At 34.6% G+C, this 24,478-nt stretch overlaps 1 protein-coding gene across 1 annotated transcript; it reads right to left on the minus strand.

Annotated features, from left to right (window-relative positions):
- Positions 1–1,359: 1,359 nt before the first annotated feature.
- Positions 1,360–4,037, minus strand: LOC122582830 (glucan endo-1,3-beta-glucosidase-like). The gene is made up of 2 exons (XM_043755266.1): positions 3,960–4,037; positions 1,360–2,438 (listed from the first exon to the last, which is right to left on the minus strand). Exons 1-2 carry the CDS (start codon positions 4,015–4,017, stop codon positions 1,480–1,482), a joined length of 1,017 nt encoding a protein of 338 aa, XP_043611201.1. The 5' UTR covers positions 4,018–4,037; the 3' UTR covers positions 1,360–1,479.
- Positions 4,038–24,478: the final 20,441 nt, after the last annotated feature.

Genomic DNA, 24,478 nt, shown 5'->3' on the forward strand with positions numbered 1-24,478 from the left:
CTTTTTTCTTTCTCTTGGGAAAAAGATGGGAAAAAAAGAGTGATTTTCGGTTATGATGGAAGAGATCATATGGAGAAAATGAGTGTAAATGAATATGGTTTGATGAAAATAATGTTTATAGGGGTTGTTTTTGTAAAATTGGAAAAAAATTTAAAAAAGAAAAAGAGGTAGTCGTTGGAAGGGGGGGGGGGGGGGAGACGTTGGTGGTGTTTGGTCAAAATAAGTGTATTAGGCGTCCAAATTCGAACTGTGAAGCCAAATTTTTGGCCTAGAGCGATGTGTTGAGCGTTCCACGAGCTTTTTTTGGTGTCCCTTGGGAAGGGCACGCCTCACTCCGTTCGGCCTAACTGGTTTTGACATCAGTTGGTTCAGTATTGAATACCTTCCCTAATAATATAAGTGACATCTTAGTCTAGTGGTAAGAGGTGTTCAGTTATGGTTAAGGATCTTGGTGACACACTGACTCATGACCCATGAGCGAGCCCGATTAACCCAACATATCAAGCCTAGTTCTTCATCACCCTTGATCTAATATATAAACCCACAGACATGATTGAATAGAATAGATTGTCGAAATTGGCGGACTCACTATTTTTACCAACAACGACAAGCCAGTTAAAAAATGATCATCATAGAGTTACATGTTTTATCCAATCTAGAAACATCTTATCAATCAAGGTAATTACTTTATACCTTATCTTAATATATACGTAAAGTCAACTGACCTAACATCAATTAACCAATTACAGCTCTCAATTTTTCAAAATTAATTAAATCAGCACATGTCTAAATTAATTTACACATTTTGATTTTTCATCACCAATTTATATTTTTAAACATTTTTCTTAAAGTAATAACTTTATTAAAAAATAGATAATATATAAAACTTATGTGTATCCCAAATATCCAACTAACTAAAAAATAAAATACAGTTTTTTAAAAGTTAAAAATATTCAATTTTGTTTACAATTAGTCTTCATATAGCTATAATTATAAGTTATTATAAATAAAATAATATATCTAACAAATAACAACTATATAATCCAAAACTTACATTAATTATATTTAAATTTACCAATTAATTTTGTCATAACTTTAATTACTTCTTTTTTTTTATTTTTTTTATAGTTGAATTCATTGGTTTGTTTTTTCACAATTTTTCTTGGATTATATATATTTAATTTATCTCTAATATGACATAAACAATCCGTGTATTTGACACAGGTCTAAATCTATTAATATCAAAATCACAAAGCCTATTTTATTATAAGCGAATTATATCCAAACATGCATTATTAATATGCTCCATTGTAAACATTTAAATGTATAACAATGCTTTTTTTTTATTTCAATGTCTTAACAATAGCAAAATATTACATCCCTTGAATAATATTACAAGTATATTAGAAACAAGAGTTTTGTTTCATTATTTTATAGTATATAGATAGATTATCAGAAAACCTTCTGAGATTTTTTTTCTTAAAACCTTAGGTTATACTTGGATCTTTGATTAGGATAGAAAACACCGAAATGTTTCTCAGACTCCTTTCCCCTTTTATCATTTTCATCGAACATTGCAAACAAATATGTCTCTATAGATCTTCCTGGTCTTAAAGGTGTCCCTTTTGCACTCTTGACATGTGCAATCAAATTTCTATAGTAAGTTCCTGCGATTTCTAATGTTGTTCCATCAGTGCCCCCGGCAGACGGCCATCCACTTTCGGACACAACAATGGGCACATTAGCTCCACCAAGACGTGCTTGAGCCGCATAATGAGCATCATACATTGCATCAAAGAGGTTTGAGTAATCACGACCATTATCGTTGAACTCTATGCTAGGATTGGTGAAAAGTGCATATGAGAGTTTTAACTTAGGGTTAGTCCCATCATAAGCAAAGTAAGGGTAAATATTAGCAAGCATTGGCGAGTTGTTTTCGGCTAAAAAGGTAATTATTGGTTGGATATATCCTATAACATTGTCATGGAATACACCTTGACTAGGCGGATATGAGGTTTTTAGAAGACCTGTGTAGGTTGCAGTTGAGACCTTGATTTGGGTACGACGCGCGTCTTGAAGGGCTTGTTGAACATTTCTCATCGCTGGAAGTACAAAACGTGTAAAACGTCTATTTTCATTATTATTGGGATCGACTTCATTTCCAACAGAGATGTATCGAAAGTTGACTCTAGGATAATTTAAAATGTTGTTTTGGACCCAATTTTTTGCTCCACCTCCAGCTAGGGACTCAAGATCATTGTTTGGAACGTCGAGAATAAGTTCAATATTGGTTCCCCCAAGAGCTCGAAGAGTGGCTGGATCAGGGCCGTAGATCCGCATCCTGGTTATGCCACTTCTTTGGTAAAGGTTTACCACATCTTGTGGGGAAGGTAAATTGTTTCCGACCCTCCCATTACAAACGCCTACTGATTGCGCATCTGCATGTGTACACCAATCACCAATGTAATAAAGATATATTATGAATAGTATATATATTTGCGTATATAAATAAAGTCTTAAATTACTAATAATTAGATCATTTATATCTATATTACATTATAAAGATTTCATTACAACGTACATGTTAAAAATTTATTAATTTTTTAAATAATATATACCTTATATATATATATATATATATATATAGGGGTTGGGTATTGTAAAACAAGTATTAAAGTAAAACAAATAAGACATGATCTTGACCCTTGGATCATAGTTAAATTGATGCACGAAGATTCACGAAGCAATTGATACACAATGATTTTCATGCTGCACGGTGATCTTCAGTGAAGAAAAACCTATTGTTTTATTTGTTTTATTTTAATACTTGTTTTATTTTACCTAAAACCTATATATATATACTACTTATTAAAAAAAATACCTCCATGTTGAAAGTTACATGAAGGGAAATGTCTAAAATGCCCTTCCATGTAATATTTTCATCTACCACCCTTAAGATATGTAATAATTTTACTTAGCACTAAAATATTTTTACTTACACTATCCCTTAACATTAATGATTAAGTTATACTATCGATCCTTTATTTTTTAAAATATCCCCATTAATAATTTACATCAATCGACGTCTCATCTACCACAAATAGTCGCATCTACCACCACATCCTCGCCGTCACGACTACCGCCACATTGCGCGGGTAATGTGCTAGTATATATATATATTATATATATATATATTCAACTTTATTTTAAATAGTAATTAATATTTTTCATATATGTTTCTTTCCGTTTCTACAATTATATTCTATCATAGGATTAACAACGGGATACTACAATGTAAGTTAAAAAATACATATATTTCATACGAGAATCTCAATATATACCATTTGCTCACTACGTACAATTTTTCCTCCACTAAATCATTATTTTATGAGTCTTGTTAATGAAATCTAAATAAATTGTGGTACATTTTATTATGAAAAATATTAAACAAAGCTCTTAGAGCTTCATTTAACGTGTATAAAATTAAAGATTGTAAATTTTAATATTAAAAATTCACCCCTGAATTTTATAATAAGTATACAACTAATTAATGCAGTTTAACGAAAATCCTAACGGCTTCGTTTAGCAAAACTCTTTTTTTAATTAACAGCCACATTTCTATAATAACACAAACTATTTCTCACATGGAGACGCATCTTATAATAAAGGCTATCTCTTCCATTATATAGATTTACTAAAATAATTCTAAATTCATTCTCCTAACGCAACGAATCTTATAACAATAGTATATGTAAAGAATGAAAAATGATGATTGGGCTATTAATCCGGTAATTTAAATCGACACCATAAAAAATATTTGTTCTAACTAATCACGCACGTTGTATATGTACGTGGGGATGGTTGGATAGTTATCATAAAAAAGAATAATGCCCATATTAGACCTAGATTTGTCGTAAAAAAAAATGTAACTGTAATTAAAAGCTAGAGATATGATAGACCTGAAAATATGAGTAGTTTTAGAAAGAGCAAGGAGAGTAGTAGGAATTTAGCTGCCATGAGTTCAGTTTATAAATAATATGTTTGAGATATGAATTTTGCTTTTGAGATGAAGCCATATATATATACTTGACAAGAATTCACATCGAAACTCGTCTAGTCAACTATGAATTTTCTTTTAAATGATGTTTGTTCACAAGTTCAACTGAGAAAAAAAAAATATCAAAATTAAAACTGGTAAAATTATATATGAAGGTATCATACCGTCATAAAATTTTTAAACTTTCAATAACATCTCTAAGAGGGGATATATTTTTGCTTAGTTGGTATTTATAAGAACATGTCATGTAAGATTTTTTATGAGTTGTCATTTTTTTATTAATTTCTTAATTTTAAGGTATCATATGTTTATCCATGTCATTTAAATTATTCCTAATCATCATTATAATTATTAAAAATAACTTCTTCCGTTATTTGTTATTCATATGAAGTTGGCTGCATCGTATCATAAACCTACAAAATTAATATATAATAAGTTGCACAAATATTGATTCAGTAAATTAGTATATAATAAGTCGGTTGCAAACCTATATCATCTTGAATCAAATTAATGCTATCATATAAGTTTTCTTAAATCTGTCCTAAAGATATATTAAATTTTAGTAATTATTTAAATTTAATTCTTTATATATAACTAAAAAATTATGTATTTTTAGGTGTCATCTTTGCATAGGATTTATAGATATTTACGTTTCATTAGTCATGTTTTAACATATTTAACATATATCATATAATCATATATTATAATTTTATTATTTGCATAAGTTGTAATCTAACCAATTATTTATATTATCATAAATCACGAATAAAAATGTATTTATCTGTTACGCTTTTAGTCAGTCCTGCACAACGTGCGGATTTAATTTAGTATTTTATATACAATTTTCAGATCAATAGAAATTTATTTTGATTTTACTTTTATTATGTGTTTAGATGGTTTAATTTGGCCTAGTGACGTCACTTAAGGATATCTTCAATATATACATTTGGATCTGGTTTGTAAATTAATTTGCTAATGTATATAGTTTTGAATTAACAAAAAGTAGAAAGACGAATGTATACAAAGGTTTTGGCTTAAATAAGATTAGAATTAAAATGAAACAAATCAACCAATTATATACTCTTAACTAAATACTAGCAGAAAACCTGCACAATGCGATAGTATAATGATGGTTGTGGTGGTGGTGGTGATGCGTCATGGTGGCGTGCGGTAGCGATGGTGGTGAAGGTGGCGGTGATGATGTAATGGCGGCGGCGGTGGCAGTGATAATTAGCGATGGTGGTGCTAGTGGCGGTGGCGGCAGTGTGGCGCGGTTGACAGTGATGATAGATGGTGGTGGTGTTGATGTGTGTGTATGTGTGAGAAAGAGAGATATGATCGTGTGGTTTTATGTGTTAAAATACTTAATTTACTTAATGAGGGGCAATCTGTTTATTAAGGAGTATTAAAGTATTAATTTTGTCTCATCATGAAAATGTTTATGTATCATCAAAAATTCAAAATGTAATATATATTCATTATTATACAAACCATTTTATTGTATTTAATTTATATTATAAGTTTATATATTATTCTATTTGTTTCATTAGAAGAGGTTTTGATTTTTAGAGTCTAACTTTTTCAATTTTAACATTATATGACCTTTTGTATTTGATAATATTATAAGAATTGATTGTGTTTTAAAAATATTTTCATTGTTATAGTTTTTATTAAGTTTTATATCACATAAAAGAAAAAATGTAAGGTCAAAATTTTAAAAATAAGATTTTAAATATTCAAACTAAGAACTTCTTCTAAATAAAGCAATGGTCTACTACATATTATAATAGACTAGATAATAGATATGTAGATATAAACAATGTAAACTGCCATTTTTCAAAATGGGTAGTGTTGATAAAGTTTATAATAACACATAAAGCGATTTAAAACTTCAAGATTTGAGGGTATGTGAGATGACGCTCAAAACAATAATAGTATAAATCAAGTACTTTAATTGGAAGTCATCACAGACTAGATGCTTAGGGTCTTTTTTTTTCTCCCCCGCTTTAGTATTGTTGTATCAACCTCTTAATTGTACGTACTACATATATATGAAATTAAAATTTAGTGAGATATAAAACACAAAATTGTTGAGCTATAGCTTCTTTTTTTTTTTTTTAAAAGATCAAAGTTCAATATTTGACAATGGTGTAATTTAAGATATTTAGAATAATTATAACTAGATTTTAGACCCGTATCCAACACTGGATACAAGATTAACGACATCATTAATATTAGATATTAGTACATGTAACTCATAAAAGCTTATAAGTTCAAAGTTGAAGATATAAGTAGATACTAAATGTTCAATTCAAATGCCAAAAATATTAAGCTTATAGAAAGAAAACTAATATAATAAAAGCACATTGGAAGCATAGACCCTCCTTTATCATATGAAAGACTTCTTTATAAACGAAATTTGTTGTAGTGTTTTTTGTCTTCTCATCTTTGTCACATATTAACACCTTAAAACCCCTTCTCGACTTAACTCGAGATACTGCAATGTACAATTGTTCGTGTGTGAAAACCGGGCTTTGTATATAGAAACAAATTTTAATAACATTGTAAAACTAATTATTTTTGTTGTTTGTTTTTTATTAGTTAAATAAAATTATGTAAAAAACTAAATGATCACATCAGCGAGAGTCAATTTGATAATTTGATAAAATCGAACGATATGATTTGTTAATAAGCCATTAGTTCAACAGTCTTTTAGTATATATTAAAATTAAAATAGTACAATTATTATCAAAATCTTAATATATTTACATTAAGTTTAATTTTATTTTTTATTAATTATATGATAGAAGTATAGAACATGTTATTGGATACATATTAGTTATTATTTTATTGGATAAATATTAGTTATTATTCTATCGGATATATAATAGCATTATTGTTTATTTATTATATTAAAATTATTGGGTAAAAAGTGTAAATTGGTGTGTCGACATAATAATCGTCCTCCGTCTCGTCATCAAATTTCAGCACCCTACTGGTGCTACCCAGCGCTCTGACTCTTCGCAGATGACTCATAGTTTATTGGACGTGGCTATAATTCCGGTGGATATATTCTGGATCGAACAATTGTGGGGTACTGGACGGGGATCCCCGAAAGAACCCGCCTTGTTCACCTTGTATCTGGGTTGATCGTCCCGAGTTTCCATCGGTCCGGCAATTCGCCTGTTGATCGCCATTCGTGGGTGCTTTAGTTGCTGGTCCAAATATGGGGGGAGTATTTCCCCCAGGTTCATTTTCGGCCGCCGGTTGGGAATCTTGCCTAAATCATGGCGAAACATCGACCAATTCTCCCTAATTTTGGTTCGACGCAAAAAACAAAAACGAGAGTGGTTTCGGGATCCAAGTGTGGGGTCCCACGGATGGCGCCAAATATTTGTGCACCGAACCTGGTTTAGGTTGAAGATGGGATGATTGGTGTTTTTGGTCGTTCGTTGGCGGTTCCTCGAAAATAAGGTTGTAGCCTCTTTACACCAATCGAATGAGTATGTAGTCTAAGTGTGATCAAGTGTGTGTTGAATGCCTTTAAAGGTCTTTTGGTCCTCCTTATATAGGGAGGAATCAGCTTGGAGAACAAGTAGTTCTCTTTAGGCTTTCCCAAGTCTTAGACTGAGAATATCATTTTCATAATTATGGGTGGGAAGTGATAAGGGTGAATCCTGGTTTTATAGGAAAGCAATTCTTATCCCTATTTATCTTCTGCGGAACCTTTTGTTATGGAGAGGCCTTCGTGCCTCATCACCATATTTGCTATTCCACCGTGTGGCAGGTCCTTCGTATCGCTGGGAGAATATATCATCAGTATGTGTTTGTTTTGATGATGTATATATAGTAGCAATATACTAAAATGCATCACTGATGATCTTAAAATTATTCTTCATACAACTCGAGATATAAAAAGATCATTAAAAATATTACAGTATTACTTGCTCTATATATATAACAATTTTGTCTAAGATTTATGTACAATAGGCTGCTCAAACGTTACTTCATTTTTGATAAGTATGATGCGTGACGCTTTATAACACACTTCTTATATATAGATTCTATCATATAGCAATGTAATATTGTAATGCAAAACAAGATTTTGGTAACTTGGGTATCCAATTATTTTTTAGGGATTATGACCTGGGAATGTAATTAATTATGACAAAATGTTTATATTATGTAACTAACTACAAAAACGTTTATGTAATGTATAAACTACCTGTTTTTATCTATAATATGTATAGGATTACCAGTTGAACACATAGTCGATCACCATTATGACCTGGGAATGTAACTAACTATGCCAAAATGTTTATGTTATGTAACTAACTACAAAAACATTTATGTAACGTAACAAACTACCTATGTTCGTCTATAGTATGTAAATTACTGGTTACCATTAGAAAGTAACCGGTTGTGCTTATAGACCTGGATACCGATTACTTTGATACAGTGACCCTCTTATATTTAGCCAGACAGAGTTGATTATATGGAGGTTGGCTATATACGTGTATGACAGATTATTGCTCTGCCATCTCCACTGCCACCTAATGAGCGTCTATTTTGTGATAAAAACCCCTATCGAAAGGCTTTATATCAGTGCATAAATGAGTTAATATTCCAGAACTATTGGTACTTAATGGAATCTTATGTTTATGCAGGTTCGCGGAAGATGCGAGAGAGGGTAAATGACATCAAATGACTTAAGAATGAAGCCTATGAAGTTACAAGACACAAGGAAGTGATTCGGGAGCGGAACGAAGAAGAACAAGTTGCAGCAGGAGTCGCCGCCGCCACCACATCAGCATTTAGCAGATTAATTACATTTTTCGTTCAGTTTTAGCAGGTTACTTACACACAATGACCCAAAACAAAGTTTCTTTCCTACAATAGTAGCTGAAAACAAGTTACATACACACACAGATTCTTTTCCTTACTTTCCAATGGTAACCGGGAATTTACATACTATAGACGAAAACAGATAGTTTGTTACATTACATAAACACTTTTATAGTTAGTTACATAACATAAACATTTTGACATAGTTGTTTGTACACCGAACCGAGGTTAGGATGAAGATGGGGTGGTGGATGTTTTTGGGTTGTTCGTTGGCGATTCCCCGAAGGTAGGGTTCTAGCCTCTTTACGTCAATCGAACGAGATGTGCGTGTGTATGTCTATATGAATGAGTTGTGTCGTGCCTTGGGGGTCTTTTGGATCTCCTATTTATAGGAGATAATTCGAGCGGGAGGAAAATGGCGCCAAAGTAGACTTTTCTTTAAGGTTTCCTAGGTCTTCGATCGGCCTCAACCATTTCCTTAATTATCTGCTTACAAGGATGGAATCGAATCCCTTTATTTATGGATAATTAGTTCCTTCCCTTTTTGCTTTGTGCGATATCTGACGTTCTTTCGTGCCGCAGCGCATTCTGTTGATGCTTCGTGTAGCAGGTTTTGCATATCGCAGGGTGGGTACACCATCAAGCCCCTCAGTCCAAGGGGACTAGTGTTGCGAAAGACTAGTGGTCTTGGACTTTTCTTGCAATTCCTTACTTTTCAAGGGATTTTGTCTGTAAAATGCCCCCTGATACTTTGGTTTAAATTGATTTGAAGGCTTAATTACTCTTGGTAGGTTGTCTCGCATCTCAAGGTGCCCTAATCCAACGGCTCTGAAGCGCATGCAACCATATATAAATTTGACTTCTTTTTTTCCTTTTTATTCCAACCGTCTCGAAAAATATCTCTCTCTCTCTCTTAGGGTTTCCGACGCGACTCTCATCCGATTACTTTGCTTAGGTACGTTATTTCCCTCTCGTTTTTTAAGTTTGTTTTCCTTGTGATTATTGCGATGCCGAAATCTGGTATTGAAGTCACTGAATCGACCGTGATTCGGTCGAGATTAGAGAAATTTGTAGGCAAATACTTTCCTGGTAAAATAGCATCTTTTAAACTTCCGACTGATGGCGAGACGATTTTATCCCCACCAGAGGGGTATGTTGGTTTTTATATAAAATCGATGTTTAAGGGGAACATTAGGTATCCTTTTTCATCTTTTCTTTTGGAAGTTTTGGACTATTTTGATGTGCATATCTCGACTGTCACCCCATTAGGTTTATCAAGGATAATAGCTTTTGAGGTTATGTGTAGGGCTTATGGTGGGGAACCGTCATTAGATTTTTTTAGGCATTTTGCATAGACTTGTCCATCCGGTGAGTGGGTTACTGTGGGGAATCGTTCCAAGAGTGGTTGTTTTCTGAGGGGAGGGGGGGTTAGATATTCGTGATTGGAAGAGTGATTTTGTTTTTATAGAGTCTTCTCTTTTCCCTCCTGGTTTTGATTCTGTTGTGGATAAGAATTTGTTATGTGTTCATGAAAAGTATGAGAATCCTGTTCCCAAGTTTGTTGTCGATGATTTCTGTCGATACATTCGCTCTAACCCTATAAGAGTTGTTTCGTATCCTGATGTTGTTTTGTATAAAGCAAAAGTGATTGGTTTTCTCCCTGGTGGTGTAAATATTGATGGTAAGGCTCGTTGTCTTATATTTGCTGATGGAGTGTGAATTGTTTGTATTTATGTGATCTGTCTTTTGTTTTGCAGATATGACCTTCAGGAAGTTTGTAAAAAAGGGAGTGAAGGAAGTGACTATGGTACCTTCTGGTGGTCAAAAAAGTAATGTTGCTGATAATCCATCTCAGAATGCTGAGTCTGCTGATGTTCAAAATGACGTTCCTGAAATTTCCAGTTCTGTGAATCCTTCTGGTTGTAGTGTTGATGTCTAAGATCTTGAAGTTGTGGAGGTTTCTGCTACAGATAAGAGGAGGAAGAAGAATGAAAGCTCTGTGCCCAATACTGTTGCTAGTCGTTTGAAAATGAGGAAAGTTGGAGAGGATGTGAAGGCTGCTGAATTCCGAAAGCCTTCTGATTCAAAGACAGGTACTTTGTTTTTTTATTTGTTTTTTCAGTTATTATTTGTTTTTGTTCAGATTTCTCTGAGTGTGTTTCTTTTTTGCAGGCTCCCATGGGATGTTTGGTTGGATGGAAGGTGAGGATATGAATGCTGAAGATGTGAAGAGAATTGATGCCATGGACAACGAGACTTTTCTTAAAGTTTTCAAGAAAGATCGTCAGTTGCATTCATACCTGGATTCTGTTGCTGCTAAGTGTTTCACAAGGATGTCTCTGGACCTTAGGTCTAAAAGTCTTGAAGTGTAGTCTATGTTGGCCACCATTGATGATCTGAAGGCAAAGGAAGCTCGGTTTGTTACATCTGTGGAGTCATCAGATATTGTGCAGGATTTGAAACAAAATATGAATGATCTGAAGGCTAAGAATGTTGTTTGTGGTGAGGCTGTGTACAAGGTTAATCAGGATCTGGTTGTGGAACAAAGCACTTGCAGGGCCCTTCATGATGAGTTAAATATGTTGAAGGACGAGAGGGTTAGGCTTGTGATAGAGGCTACTCCATATGTTTGCAAGTCATTGTTGTATTCTAATGAGGTAGGGCAGTTGTTGGGTGAGTTGACATTCGTAGAGAGGGCTGAGGAAAGGGCCACCGTTCTGGATGAATTTGCAGCAGAGGGGAAGTGTGATGTCAGGTGCAGAGCTGACTACGTTGTTGATGCTGCTCACCAAGTGGACCTTGTGGACCAGAAGTGGAAGGATGCTGTCTTTCCTTACATGGCTAAGGTTGTTGCTGATCCTACTGCTGCTGTGGATGACTTGCTGAAGATTGTTCCTGATACCATTGTTCCAGAACCTGAAGTTGACCCACAATGAAGTGTTTGCCGGCCTACGTGCCTTGAACTGGCGTTTGTGCCACCTTGAACATCTTTGTTAATTTCGCAGCTTGTAGTGCTGCCTGAACAATTTACTTATTCTGTTTGAATATTCTGCTTATGTTTAGCAGGTGAACGTTTTGTTAGTTTAGGGGATAATTCCAAACTTAGTATGTGAATATTTAGCTGTCTATGCAGCTGGTTCGTTATGTTTTGTTGCTTTGCTTTGTTTTTTGCAGGTGGGTGCTTGATTTGGCCTTGCAGTTTTATGACATAGTAAATTCCATGGGATAGATATTACGCGTTCAATCGCCCGAGATAGGGTCCTTCGCTCCATGATAGCCAATGTGGCCCGTCATGTCCTTCTTCAGTTATCCTTTTTTCCTTCGTCTTCAAGGTTTGGTTCCTCCGTTCGACTGGTACTTGATCATTCCGTGCATTACGGAAGGGATCATCTCAAAATTCTGAATTCCAGGTCTTCTTAGTATTGCTTTGAAGGGTGAGTCTCCTTGCACCGCGAGGAACGATATTTTTTCTGTGCGTTCCCATCGTCCTTTTCCAATGGTTACTTTCGCTGTTAGCTTCCCGATGGGCTTCTCGGTTCCCCCTGAGTATCCTTGGACCAGAGTATTGGTTTTTTTGAAATTCATTCGTGACACAGGATACAGTTTCCAAAAGGCCTTTTCGTAAAGGACATCGCACTCACTTCTCGTGTCTACACATATTCCCTTTACTTTTAAGATTTCAAGCATCGTTGTGATGGTAAGTGGGTCACGAAAGGCCCGGGTGTTGCAGATCGAAGGAAATGTGATGTGCATTGTGTTTCCCTTATATGTCTTCTGGAACGGATGTTCTGCTCCTGTTTTCTTTTTGACGATTGTATAAATGGTTTTTTATGGTCCTTTTTTCTTTTCTTTTAAGTCATCCTCCTTCTTTTGTTGCTGCCGCACGGTCTTGACCAAGTGTGACAATTTTCCTTCGTTGATTGCTTCTTCGATGGCCCTACGGAGTTGCCAGCAGTTGTTAGTGTCGTGCCCATTATTTCTGTGGAACTCGCAGTATTTTTCTGGTTCCCTTCTGTTCCTTCCGCTTAACCTAGGTGGCGTTAGGAAGGCCTTCGCGGTGGACTCAGTAATAAGTATTTCCCTGGGGCTTTTATACATCTCTGGAAGGTTAATTTTGACTTGCCCTTTTTCTTCTTTGTAATATGGGTTGTACCGGGAAGTTTTATAATCTTTTTCGTTTCCCATTTTTCTTTTCGTCCCGCAGGGGATTCTTTGTCCTGTGGAGGATTGGCATTTCCTTTCGAGGCGGTGTCCTTGGCGTCTAGGTACACATAGGCCCTCTTCTGGACCTCTTCATAGGTCTTCGGCAGATCTCTGTATAAGAACTCAACCAGTCCTGGGCTCTGAAGGCCGTGTAGCAGCGCTGAGATCCTCTGGGACTCAGGCAGATCCATTATGTCTTCAGTTTCATGACTGAATCGGTCCACAAATGTCCTACTCCCTTCTGTGCCCCCTTGCTTTATTCCGTGGGTAGCCACGTGGAGCTTCTTGTGTTTCTTTTGCTGATTGAAGCGCACTCAAAACTTTTCTTTAAGATCGTCGAAGCTGGTGATGGATCCCTTCGCTACGCTCTTCAGCCATTCCCTAGCGTCTCCCTTGAGGAGGTGTTTGAAGGCTCGGCACGCAACTGGGACGTTTCAGACTTTCACCTCCGATACCCCTTCGAATGCTTCCAAGAAATCGTCGGGGTCGCTCTTCCCATCGTACGTCCCTAAATAAGAGGGATACTTCAGGTCATTCAGGAGGGGGTAGCTTTGTATCCATGCTGTGAACGGAGAGTCTTCGATATTACATCCGACCGTCTGTAATTCTAGTGGGTTCTGGACGACCTGTGTCCTCTGTCTCGGTAGGTCATAAGATCCTGGATCGGTCACATGTCTTCTTGCGCCACGAGGGTTTTCCGGGGCTATCGGAACATAGCTCCCCTGAGGATGACCGCCTGAAGGCTGGGCCCCGTACGCTTGGGTATCATACTTACGAGCGTCTCCTTCATACAAAAAGCTTCGGTTGTTTGGGTACCTTCCCGGTTTACGAACAGCGTCACCCCTTAGATCATTATCCCGAGGGGCTTCAGAGCTCGTTCGCCCCTGAGAGTCCCTGGGGTGCTCGTTCCCTTGGTGACGGAGGCCTTTCGGATCTGGGAACTTCGCTGATCTGAAACGACCTTCGGTCTGAAGGAGTTAGGGTCCGGAGGCCCTCACTGTTGATCCCGAAACCGTAAGGGTTTCGGGGCCCGCCCTAGGGGAGTCTCCTAAGCCCCCTTAGCGATGTCACCAGATCGTACTCTTCCTCTGTTGCTTCGTCGAAATCTAGTACTCTGCTGGTGCTGCCTAAGGCGCTGATCCTTCTCAGATGCCTCATTGTTCTTTGAATGTGATCATAATTCTGGAGGACATAATCTGGGTTAAATAATGGCAGGTTTCTGCGAGGGGATCCCGCTGAGAATGTCCCTTGGTCTCCTCCCGATTGTATCGACTGGTCGGAGTTTTGATTAGCCTGACGATCGGCTTGTTGATCGTCGTTGCGTGGTACTTCAGTTGTCGATTCTGGTCCAGGCGGGATGTTTCCGGCTAGGGCATTTCCAATGGTTTGTGTGTTTTGTTCGGAGCTGGGAATGTCGGTCATTTCTCCTAAATATCGATTCGCTGTGAAAAACAAGATTAAGAGTTTGAGGGATCTGAATGTCGGGTCCCACGGATGGCGCCAAATGTCTGTACACCAAACCGAGGTTAGGATGAAGATGGGGTGGTGGATGTTTTTGGGTCGTTCGTTGGCGATTCCCCGAAGGTAGGGTTCTAGCCTCTTTTCACCAATTGAACGAGATGTGCGTGTGTATGTGTATATGAATGAGTTATGTTGTGCCTTGGGGGTCTTTTGGATCTCCTATTAATAGGAGATAATTTGAGCGGGAGGAAAATGGCGCCAAAGTAGACTTTTCTTTAGGGTTTCCTAGGTCTTCGATCGGCCTCAATCATTTCCTTAATTATCTGCTTACAAGGATGGAATCGAATCCCTTTATTTATGGATAATTAGTTCTTTCCCTTTTTGCTTTGTGAGATATCTGACGTTCTTTCGTGCCGCAACGCATTCTGTTGATGCTTCGTGTGGCAGGTTTTGCATATCGCAGAGTGGGTACACCATCAATAGTTAGTTACATTTATAGTTCATAATTTTTATTTTTTATGAACTAATTAATTCCAAGACAACTATCCGGTTTGTGAGTAACTCAAAGTAATAACGGCTGAACCATGTGAAAGTATTTATCTATAATATAACTAAAAGAGGGGGTTGGGGGTACACTTGGCACCCCTAATCCACCTCCTTGAGTCTAATCCTTCTTCTTTATTAATCCTTTAATTTTTAATATTAATCTAAATTAATTTACACTTTTTGGTTTTCCATTACCAATTTACACTTTAACCCCAATCTAAAACAATTAATTTACACTTTTTGGTTTCCCATCACCAATTTACACTTTAACTAAATTTAAAATAATTAATTTACACTTTTTGATTTTCCATTACCAATTTACACTTTAACCCAATTTATTGGATTAAGATCCTCTAAAGTTCAAGGTAAAGTTGAGGGATTTCAACCATTGGATTAAAATCAATGGTTAAGATTAAAAAGTCATCTTTGAATCTTAACCATTGATTTTAATCCAATGGTCAAGATTCCCTTAACCTAGAAAGTTACTCTAACTTTAAAGAATCTCTATGCAATTTATATTTAATTATACTTTTATATAGTTTACACTTTTAGAATATAAGAAACTATAAATTTTTTATTTAACTAAAGTTGAAAAAAGGGGTAAACTGGAATCAATATTTATATGGAGTTAGTTTTCGTATGTTTCTTCTTTGGTCGGATAATTTTTGGAGTATTTTGACCGATAGAGTGGCTATTCAGCTAGCTTATTTGCAAGTTGATTTCGGTATCTCTATTTAATATATTTGAATTCCAATTTTTTAGCTTTGATTAATATATATTGAGACTATCCGTCCATTGGACGGGTCTGAACACTAGTTATATATATAATGTAAGTTGTCTCTTAAAAAATAACAATTAATAATAAATTGTAAAAATAGACTTGTTTGATGTTCATGTCATCATGTGTATTCTTTTCAATATTGAAGAAAAGCTTGAGTTTGTTCTGTATGGCAGTATACCATCCTCATTCTTGGCAAGTGGCATATAACACTTTTGTCATATTATTTTTGTTAAATTTTTTTTTTTTTTTATCAAAACTCCTAAGTCAAAAATGTATGTCTTTTGACTCTTTTCTCTCAAACTTGATTTCAAAGTCCCTATTACTCAATTGATGAGTTGATTAGTGGGCAGATTATCAAGTCCAAGTTTGAAACGCTGTCAGCATGGTCGATGCTATATGTCCCACAGAGAGACCAAAATCAATATGAGGTTAACCTATTTGGTAGAAATATTGGTCCGGAAAAGACCGTGATCCAATCTTAAACAATGATGTTTATTGGTGTATATTAAAGTAGGTTAGGATTTGATGTTTAAAAAAAGGAGAGACCGAAATTTAAAAGGATTAGTATCCTGGAATGTAACAAACTTTGAACGAATGTCTATAGTAGGAAATAATTAAAGTTGTGTGTAATGTATGTAAATAACTTTAAAAAATGTTTATTGTATGTAAGAAAACATACGTGACAACCATATAAAGGTGTCACTTGTCTGATTTTAATTGATTAAATACATTTTCTTACATACAATAAACATTATTTTCGAGTTGTTTACATACAATACACACAACTTTAGTTATTTCCTACTATAGACATTCGTTCAAAGTTTATTACATTCTAAAATACTTATCCCAAATTTAAAAGGTACTTAAAAGACATAGTACCAAAAAGTTTTATAAAAGTTCAAATAGTATTTCAGAGCCTAGAAAAATCTTTCCCACTTTGAAGGGAGTGGTGGTATTATACCTATGGAATGATTATGGATTTATGGGTATTTTCCTTCACAGTGGGTTTTTTCTTCATAGTGGGCTTTTTAATTGGTTAGTGAAACGTATTGGGTCACAATGGGTTAGAAGTGGGTATTTTTTTTCTTTCAAAGTGGGGTTTTCTATTCTGCTCATTGGAAAATTAACTCACCAACTTATGGATTTTGTGGGCTTTCTTTGTTCGTATTGAATTGGTTGACTTTTAGTTGAAGACTGACTTTTTGTGGTTCGAATATAACAAAGGATAGTAAGGGTAAGAGTGTAGTCGGCAAATTTTTATTGGCAAAATGAATCGGCTAGTTTCGGCTCTTTGGCACGCCTATAGCACATGCATCGGCTAGTTTTGGCATGTTACATCGACTATATGTCTATATATATTGGCCACTTTTGTCCGATCCTTGTGAACGTTGGGAGCGTGTCTTGTGACCGTTTTTTTCTCTTTGTTCTTGTGCCAAAACTCTTTATATTATACCGGAAACGTATTTTTTATTATAATTTTTTTTGGTTAAGGGGGAGGGGGGGGGGGGGGTGATTTTGAGGCTAATCCTACAACTTTTTATACTTCTATTGTTGTAATCTATGTTGGAAAAACTTGCCAATGCTCCTAACGTACAAAAACCTTATTCCGGTGAGATCGGAAACCCTTTTTATGGGGTTTTCGGTGGTTGCCGGCCAAAAAGTTCACTTTTTTACGGCCAAATTGTTGTTTGGATTTGGCAAGGGTGTAGTTGACACATTATTGGCTCTTTGGCTAATCGGTTTTCCAGAGTCCCCTTTTTTGGGGTTTCCGGTGATATCCTTTTTTGGGGTTTCTGGTTTATCGTTGTTGCATGTGACCCTTTTTGGGGTTTCTGGTGTTGATTCGGTTTTTCGATTTATACAGTTTTCCGGCGAGCCCTTTTTTAGGTTTTCCGGTTAACTGCTGCTGCTTATGCTTATATACGTATATTTATATATTTTTACATTGTCGCTAATTGCATGTTTGTGATTTGCTTGGTAGTATTAATTTACCGGTAGCGTTGCCGAATTTTTTCCTTGGTAGTGTTACCGTATTTTGTTCCATTAAAGGAATAGGTAACCGGAAAATGTAGTTTTAGCCGATGATGATATAGTTAAACAGTTAGGTTGTCGGTGTTATGCTAAATGGGCGATGATGATACAAAATGTTCGTAAAAATGGGACTCAGATGATCCGGGTCGTATCTTGGCGGGGTAAACCTTCGGGTTGGCAGCCATGGCGTCCCCGCTTCTGAAATTCCGGACCCCCAAATTCTGAGCCCAAGTATCCTTTTTTACTAAAAACGGTCATTTTTTTTAATCTTTTCCGATAACCTAAGACTTTCCCGGCATCGGTATTTTGACAAGTTTTGGCTAGTTTAATTTGTTGCACTACACCATGTGATTTGACAAGTTTTGGTTAGTTTTTGACAAAAACACGTGACGTATTTTGATTCAACAAAAACTTGTCAAAGAGCCAATTTATAGCACCACACCCTAATTATTATCATAGAATTTGATTAATTTATCAAAATTATACATTGTGTGTTTGCAAAGTAGTCATACAATTTGTATAGTAGGGTAATTTATCAATATTTATACTACCAATTTTTTTTATTTAAATGGTTTTTTTAGTAATGATTCATGTATCCAAATTATATGAGTAACATGTCAAAAACATCATTGAACGACACATTATATATACTCAACGTTTTTCCGTCACTTTTCGGTCATATAGGGTTCGCTTATTGTTAAAGGTTTGAGATCGTTTTGGAGGTGATGTTTTGGAGGTGATAATCAAGGTTTGGTTCGTTTTGGATCTAGATATGGATTCTTTTATATATGGCTCTTCAAGTATCATTGTTCGGTTGTTCCCATCATATTCCTTACCCATAACAAAGTATTGTCGATATATATACTCTCAAGATTAGAATCAACTATGCTGGAATAGTGCAATAATATCTTAAAAAGTCGTCATAATATTTACCAAGTAAACATGCAAGCTATGAACAATGCATACTCGCAAAAATGACAAAGAAACAAGCTAGGGAACACACAAGACTACCTCTCTTCCCGAAAGCTTTTGCTGGGCTACTTTACGACGACGGATGACCGCCCGTAGAGTTTACTGCACACCTTGAGAAACGGAATGGCAAGATACATCAATAATGTTCAAATGCAATGACACAAGTAGAGCTGCCCAAACTAACCTGTTTTGGGAGATCCGGTTTTGGAAAACCGAAATTCGAATCGAAAAAGATCCGGTTTTTCCCAAACCGGTTCAGTTTTTGGAAAACCGCAGGTTTAAAACTGGTTTGGTTTCGGACTCGAGAATCTGTTTTTTACAGGTTTCATATCAGTTCGGTCTTTAGGAAAAAACGAAAAAAACGGACCAACCTTTTGACCAAAACCGATTTCAAAGCGGTAGTCAAAGCCGGCTTCGATTGCATTGACCCAAACCAGTTCTGGTTTTGGTTCCAAAATGGTTTGGCCCAAAACCGGTTTTTGGGCACGTCTAGACACAAGTGCTAAACGAGCCAACTACCCAGACCCTTTCAGTACATAATTCAAAGTGTTCTCTAACCTGCATCCAAAAATGGGAAGAGGCAAAGAACAATGAAACATCAACGGAATGAACTTTAAATTACAACTGCAACTAAAATAGACACTTTTATGTTCTATATTTTGGAGCAAAATCGTAATCGTTACCCAGGAACCAAACCGCCATTTTGCTAACACTAATTTTGTTGGCCGGTCATTTTACCTCTATAAATTCTTGGCACAAATACAAGAAAAGTACAATCAGAGCCTCCCTAAGCACCCTAGAGTTTAGGGTGCAGCCTAAACACCATAAACACATATCAGGAACTCACAAGTGGACCTAGCTAGAAAGAAAAATAAAAAAACCTTTAAGATTGTACTGATTGCATGAAAAGTAAGGCATAATCTTAGGGGGTGTTTGGTTCGTAAAATTCGTTGGAATTCGATGGAATTGGAATCTGAATTCTATTCCATATCCTGTTTGGTTGACAGAATGTAATTCAGATTCCATTTCATTACGTGTTTGGTTCGTAAGGCATTGGAATTGGAATCCTTTTAATTCCATTATATGAAGGAATTCAAAATTCCTTGGCAGAGTGGATGGAAATAATGGAATTCAAAATTTAACTCTTCTAAAATTATTATTATGTTTATTTCATAATATTCTATTTTTCTATTACTACTATTTATAATAATAATAATGATAATAATAATAATAATAAAAGGAATAAAAATTACTTATACTATAATTTATTTAATTCATATAATAATAAATATTATTAGTTATTATTTTTATAATATTAAAATTATAATAATAGTTATTATTATTTATAATAAATAATTTTATATAAATATAAATAATAATTATTAATAAGCATAATAAGTATTAATAATAAAAATAATAAGTATTAATAATAAAATAATAAGAATTATAACTATTATTAGTTATTAGTTATTATTAAAGTTTATACTTAATTATATTATTATAGTTATAAATAATTATCATTAATATAAATAACAACTATTATTATAATTAATGTAATAATATAATAAAAGTAATAACAATTAGTTATAATAATAATTATAATAATAATAACTATTATTATTGATAAAATTAATACAATAATTTAATAATAATAATGACTATTAATTAATATTATTATGTTAAATAATATACAATAGTAAAAGTAATAATAATATTATTTTTATTATAAATTAATATTGATTATTATTCAACAATAAGTCATAATTTTATATAAATTTACTTCTATTTTATAAAAAAATATTTTTATTTTATATTAAAATCTTAATTAATAAATAATTATTTATTTCATATATTAATAATGTTATATCATATAAATTTTATTATTTTATAAAAAGTTATTGTATTATAATATTTTTATTGTTTTATAAAAACTAATATTATTTTATAGAAAGTACTACTATTTAAATTTTATAAAATTATATTAATTATAATTATTTTTTATTATTTATATTATAAATTCCATTCCATTTAATTCCGGTCAACCAAACTGATACAAATTATAATTCATTCAAATTCCAATTTCACCAGGTTCCAATCTATTCAGTGACCAATTCTTTCAAATTCCAATTCTTTTGATAGATTCCAATTTTTTCAAAAACATTATGCGAACTAAACGCCTTTTAAAAGATGTTTGTGATTCCAAAGCCCAGAAGCGCGCATGAGCAAAACTACTCATGTTATTATATATATATATATACACACACACATATATATAATGGAAAATGATTAATCCTTCTAAAAATTAGCTTAAAAATTCTCTTAAAAGATTCAAAACATGAGTACATGACTATTTGACAAGTGTTATCTACTAATTCTCTTTTCAAATCTCACCCCCTGATTTTGCCACATGTCTCAATTTAATGAGGATCTTTAGGCTATTCTTTTAGAAGAATTTATCATTTTACATATATAATAGATGTATAAGGGGGTAATGTAAGTTAGTACCATGTTAGTACATTTTAGACAATAACATTATTTATTACATATCATTAAACAAAAACATCTAGAGGTGGATGCTCCATTAACTATGAAGGTACATTCCAACTCCTCCATACCACAATAGTGGGATTCGTTGTTAATATGATTGTCTGCTATGAGTTTACCAAATGATGCTATGAGTTTACCAAATGAAGCAAGAGGAGGAGGATGAGCCTTTTAATCATGTCATTTTGTTCAAACTACACAAAGTTGTTGGGCTTGCTGAAAAGATAACACAAAAAAGGCATCGTTTTTGAAGTAATTTGTTAGTGCATTTGGGAGGTTCAGAACCAAAAACTGTTTGAGAATGAGTCGTCATTCATCGACTAACATTGAAAAGATTTTTTAAGACGTCTTGTCTATTGGTGTCACACCGCGACTAAGGTGGAAAACTCGGGATGCGATGCATAGTACAAGCGTCATGGATATTACATAGGAAGACTAAATGAATCCACAAATATAGGAAGTCTTAACATATAGATTAACGCAAACATTCAACATTTATCCTAACACAAATAAAGCATAAACCAACTCCCACGCAGGGGATCAAAGGTTAGGCATAATGTCGTACTAATACAAAAGAGAACATAAGATAACATAGCAGCAACAAGGAATCCTAGAGTCCAAAATCTTCTATAAAGGCTTCATGCTACTCTCCTCAGCCACCTCTAATCTGTGCACCTGAAAGGATACTTAAAAACGTCAACACAATGGTTGGTGAGTTCTTAGGTTTATGTTATCAGGTTAACGTGATGCATTTCATGTATACTCAATGTGGCCATGTCACAATGTTGCCATAGATATCTCAAGGTTGACAGCACTTACGGTACCAGGCTAAGGTTGACTATGAAGGGACTTATGGTTCAACAACCAGCCGTGCTAACAATGAAGGGACTTACGGTTCAACAACCAGTCGTGCTCAAGAACATGTATCCAATACATCCAAATGTATCCATATTGTAAATCAATAGGTATCCAAGTTATGAAATCATATATGTCTCCAAAACATGTTATCAAAATGTATCTAAAATATGTTCCAAAACATGTAGCCAAAATAGGTCGTCACAATATCATATCAAATAAATACAGTTTTATAAGAAAACATTTTTGTATCCTTTCATCCCCAATAAAACACGTAAAAAGGAGACTACGAAGCTCACCTGAATGCTAGCAACAAATTTAAGCTACACAAGATATCAGGAAACAAGTAACCGGCACGCAACAATCTGTTTCTAATTATCACTATAACGTATGTGTTCATTATAGGTAAACGTGCTAATAACGTGCTGCCAATTGTTGACTATGTTGTCCAAAAGTATACTAGTTTGTCTTTGACCAAAATTTACAAGTTTGACCCATGTTGACCAATTTACGAGTTTGACTAAGTTGACCAAATCGACTAAAGTTGACCAAAGTTGACTAAACCGACCAAAGATTACCAAGGTTGACCAAATCGAGGTAGTAATCGAAGCCCAAGGTCTCAATTAATATTGAGGTCTTAAATTGAATTTGAGGTCTTATTTCACTAAAAGACAAAATTGAAAATGAAAGGCTAGATTTGAGAGGCTAAATTTGAGAGGCTAGTAAATCTGGGGTCTCAATTGGAAATACGAGGTCACATTTGAAATACGAGGTCTCAATTGGAAATACGAGGTCACAAATGATATACGAGGTCACATTTGAAATACGGGACATATTTAAAATACGAGGTCACATGTAAAATACGAGGACTCAAATTAGAGGGGTCGCAAACTGGGTTGTTCTTCCCCAAAGTTCATTCTAGAAAATCGTTTATAAAGGTGTTTTTAATATCACATTCTACTTTTAGACTGACAAATACGATAGAAAAACAATACTAACATTGGAAACTCGGAAACGGACTTTAACCCAAAAACCCATTTGAACAAAGTTTATAAAAAGTGTACAAAAATTCTTATATCTCAAGATTTTGTTCACGCGAAACTTTGACAAAAGTTGTAGTATATGATTCTAAATGTTTTGGACGTTAAAAGTTTGATACTTGGCGGATGTAGTGTGTGTATTAAAAGAAAAACCGAAAATATTCAAAAGAAGAGCATACAAAGGGTTTTGAATCTTACATCAAATCTGATCAAAATAGATGTTTGTAATGATGTTAAGATGGTAGAAACTCAGTTTTTGACACTAAACTAAACAAAAGTAAGGTTGGATTTCATTAAAACTTGATGTTTATGGAGTAGCAAAGGTGAGGTAGCAAATAAGGGGTAGCAAAAGGTGAGGTAGTAAGTATACGTGTGTGTTTTGCTTGGAGACTAAGTTTATATGTAGGGCAAAATAGAATATTCCATACAAGGCCTTAATACTAGGCCGAACCAAATACGATGCGGACACCTAAATACGAGGTCGACACAATTACGAGGCTAACTCCAAATACGATGCCAAATTAAAATTACAGTGTCAACTTAAAATACGAGTCTGGAACCTATTTACAATTGGCTTCTTATAATTAGGATTAGATGAAAACAGTGTTCAATTACTTGGGAAGTCAATTATAACTATTTTCCAAGTCGTAACCATTGGTTTATTTATTACTTTTTTTTTTCTTTCGAGCATTCAGTCGGTAACTCGGTATACAACATCAGGGAAACCTCACTGTACAATGGTGAAGCCCTGCACGTACTCTAGATAACGGGATTTTGACCATGAGCCGTTACAAGTATTCAGAGGGAAAAACCCCAAGGTTTTGTCATCCCTAGAAATCGAACTCAAGACCTTGGATAAAACTAGGAGTGTCTCTGACCAGCTGTACTATAACAACTCGATCTTTTTAACATACTGATATGATGTTTATCATTTCCTTTAACTTATTAGCTATTACCAACATTTTTTATGTCATTTTGTTCATTCAAAGGTAATTATTGAATTGGAATATAATTTGCTACTATTTTTCTCACATTGCAGGAGTTTATCGTTTAACGAGTTAAGTACTTTTTTTCATCCCTGTGGTTTATGGTTTGCATTTCGTCCTACCATTATAACTTTGCCGTTAAACCCCCCACCCCCAT

Source organism: Erigeron canadensis, chromosome 9, assembly GCF_010389155.1.
Source record: "Erigeron canadensis isolate Cc75 chromosome 9, C_canadensis_v1, whole genome shotgun sequence".
Lineage (NCBI taxonomy): Eukaryota > Viridiplantae > Streptophyta > Magnoliopsida > Asterales > Asteraceae > Erigeron > Erigeron canadensis.

Excerpts from the sequence above, each read along its gene's own strand:
- LOC122582830 (XM_043755266.1), bottom strand. The coding sequence starts at position 4,017 with ATGGCAGCTAAATTCCTACTACTCTCCTTGCTCTTTCTAAAACTACTC. Across the intron at positions 2,439-3,959 it reads AAAACTACTCATATTTTCAG|ATGCGCAATCAGTAGGCGTT; the intron begins GTCTATCATATC and ends GTACACATGCAG.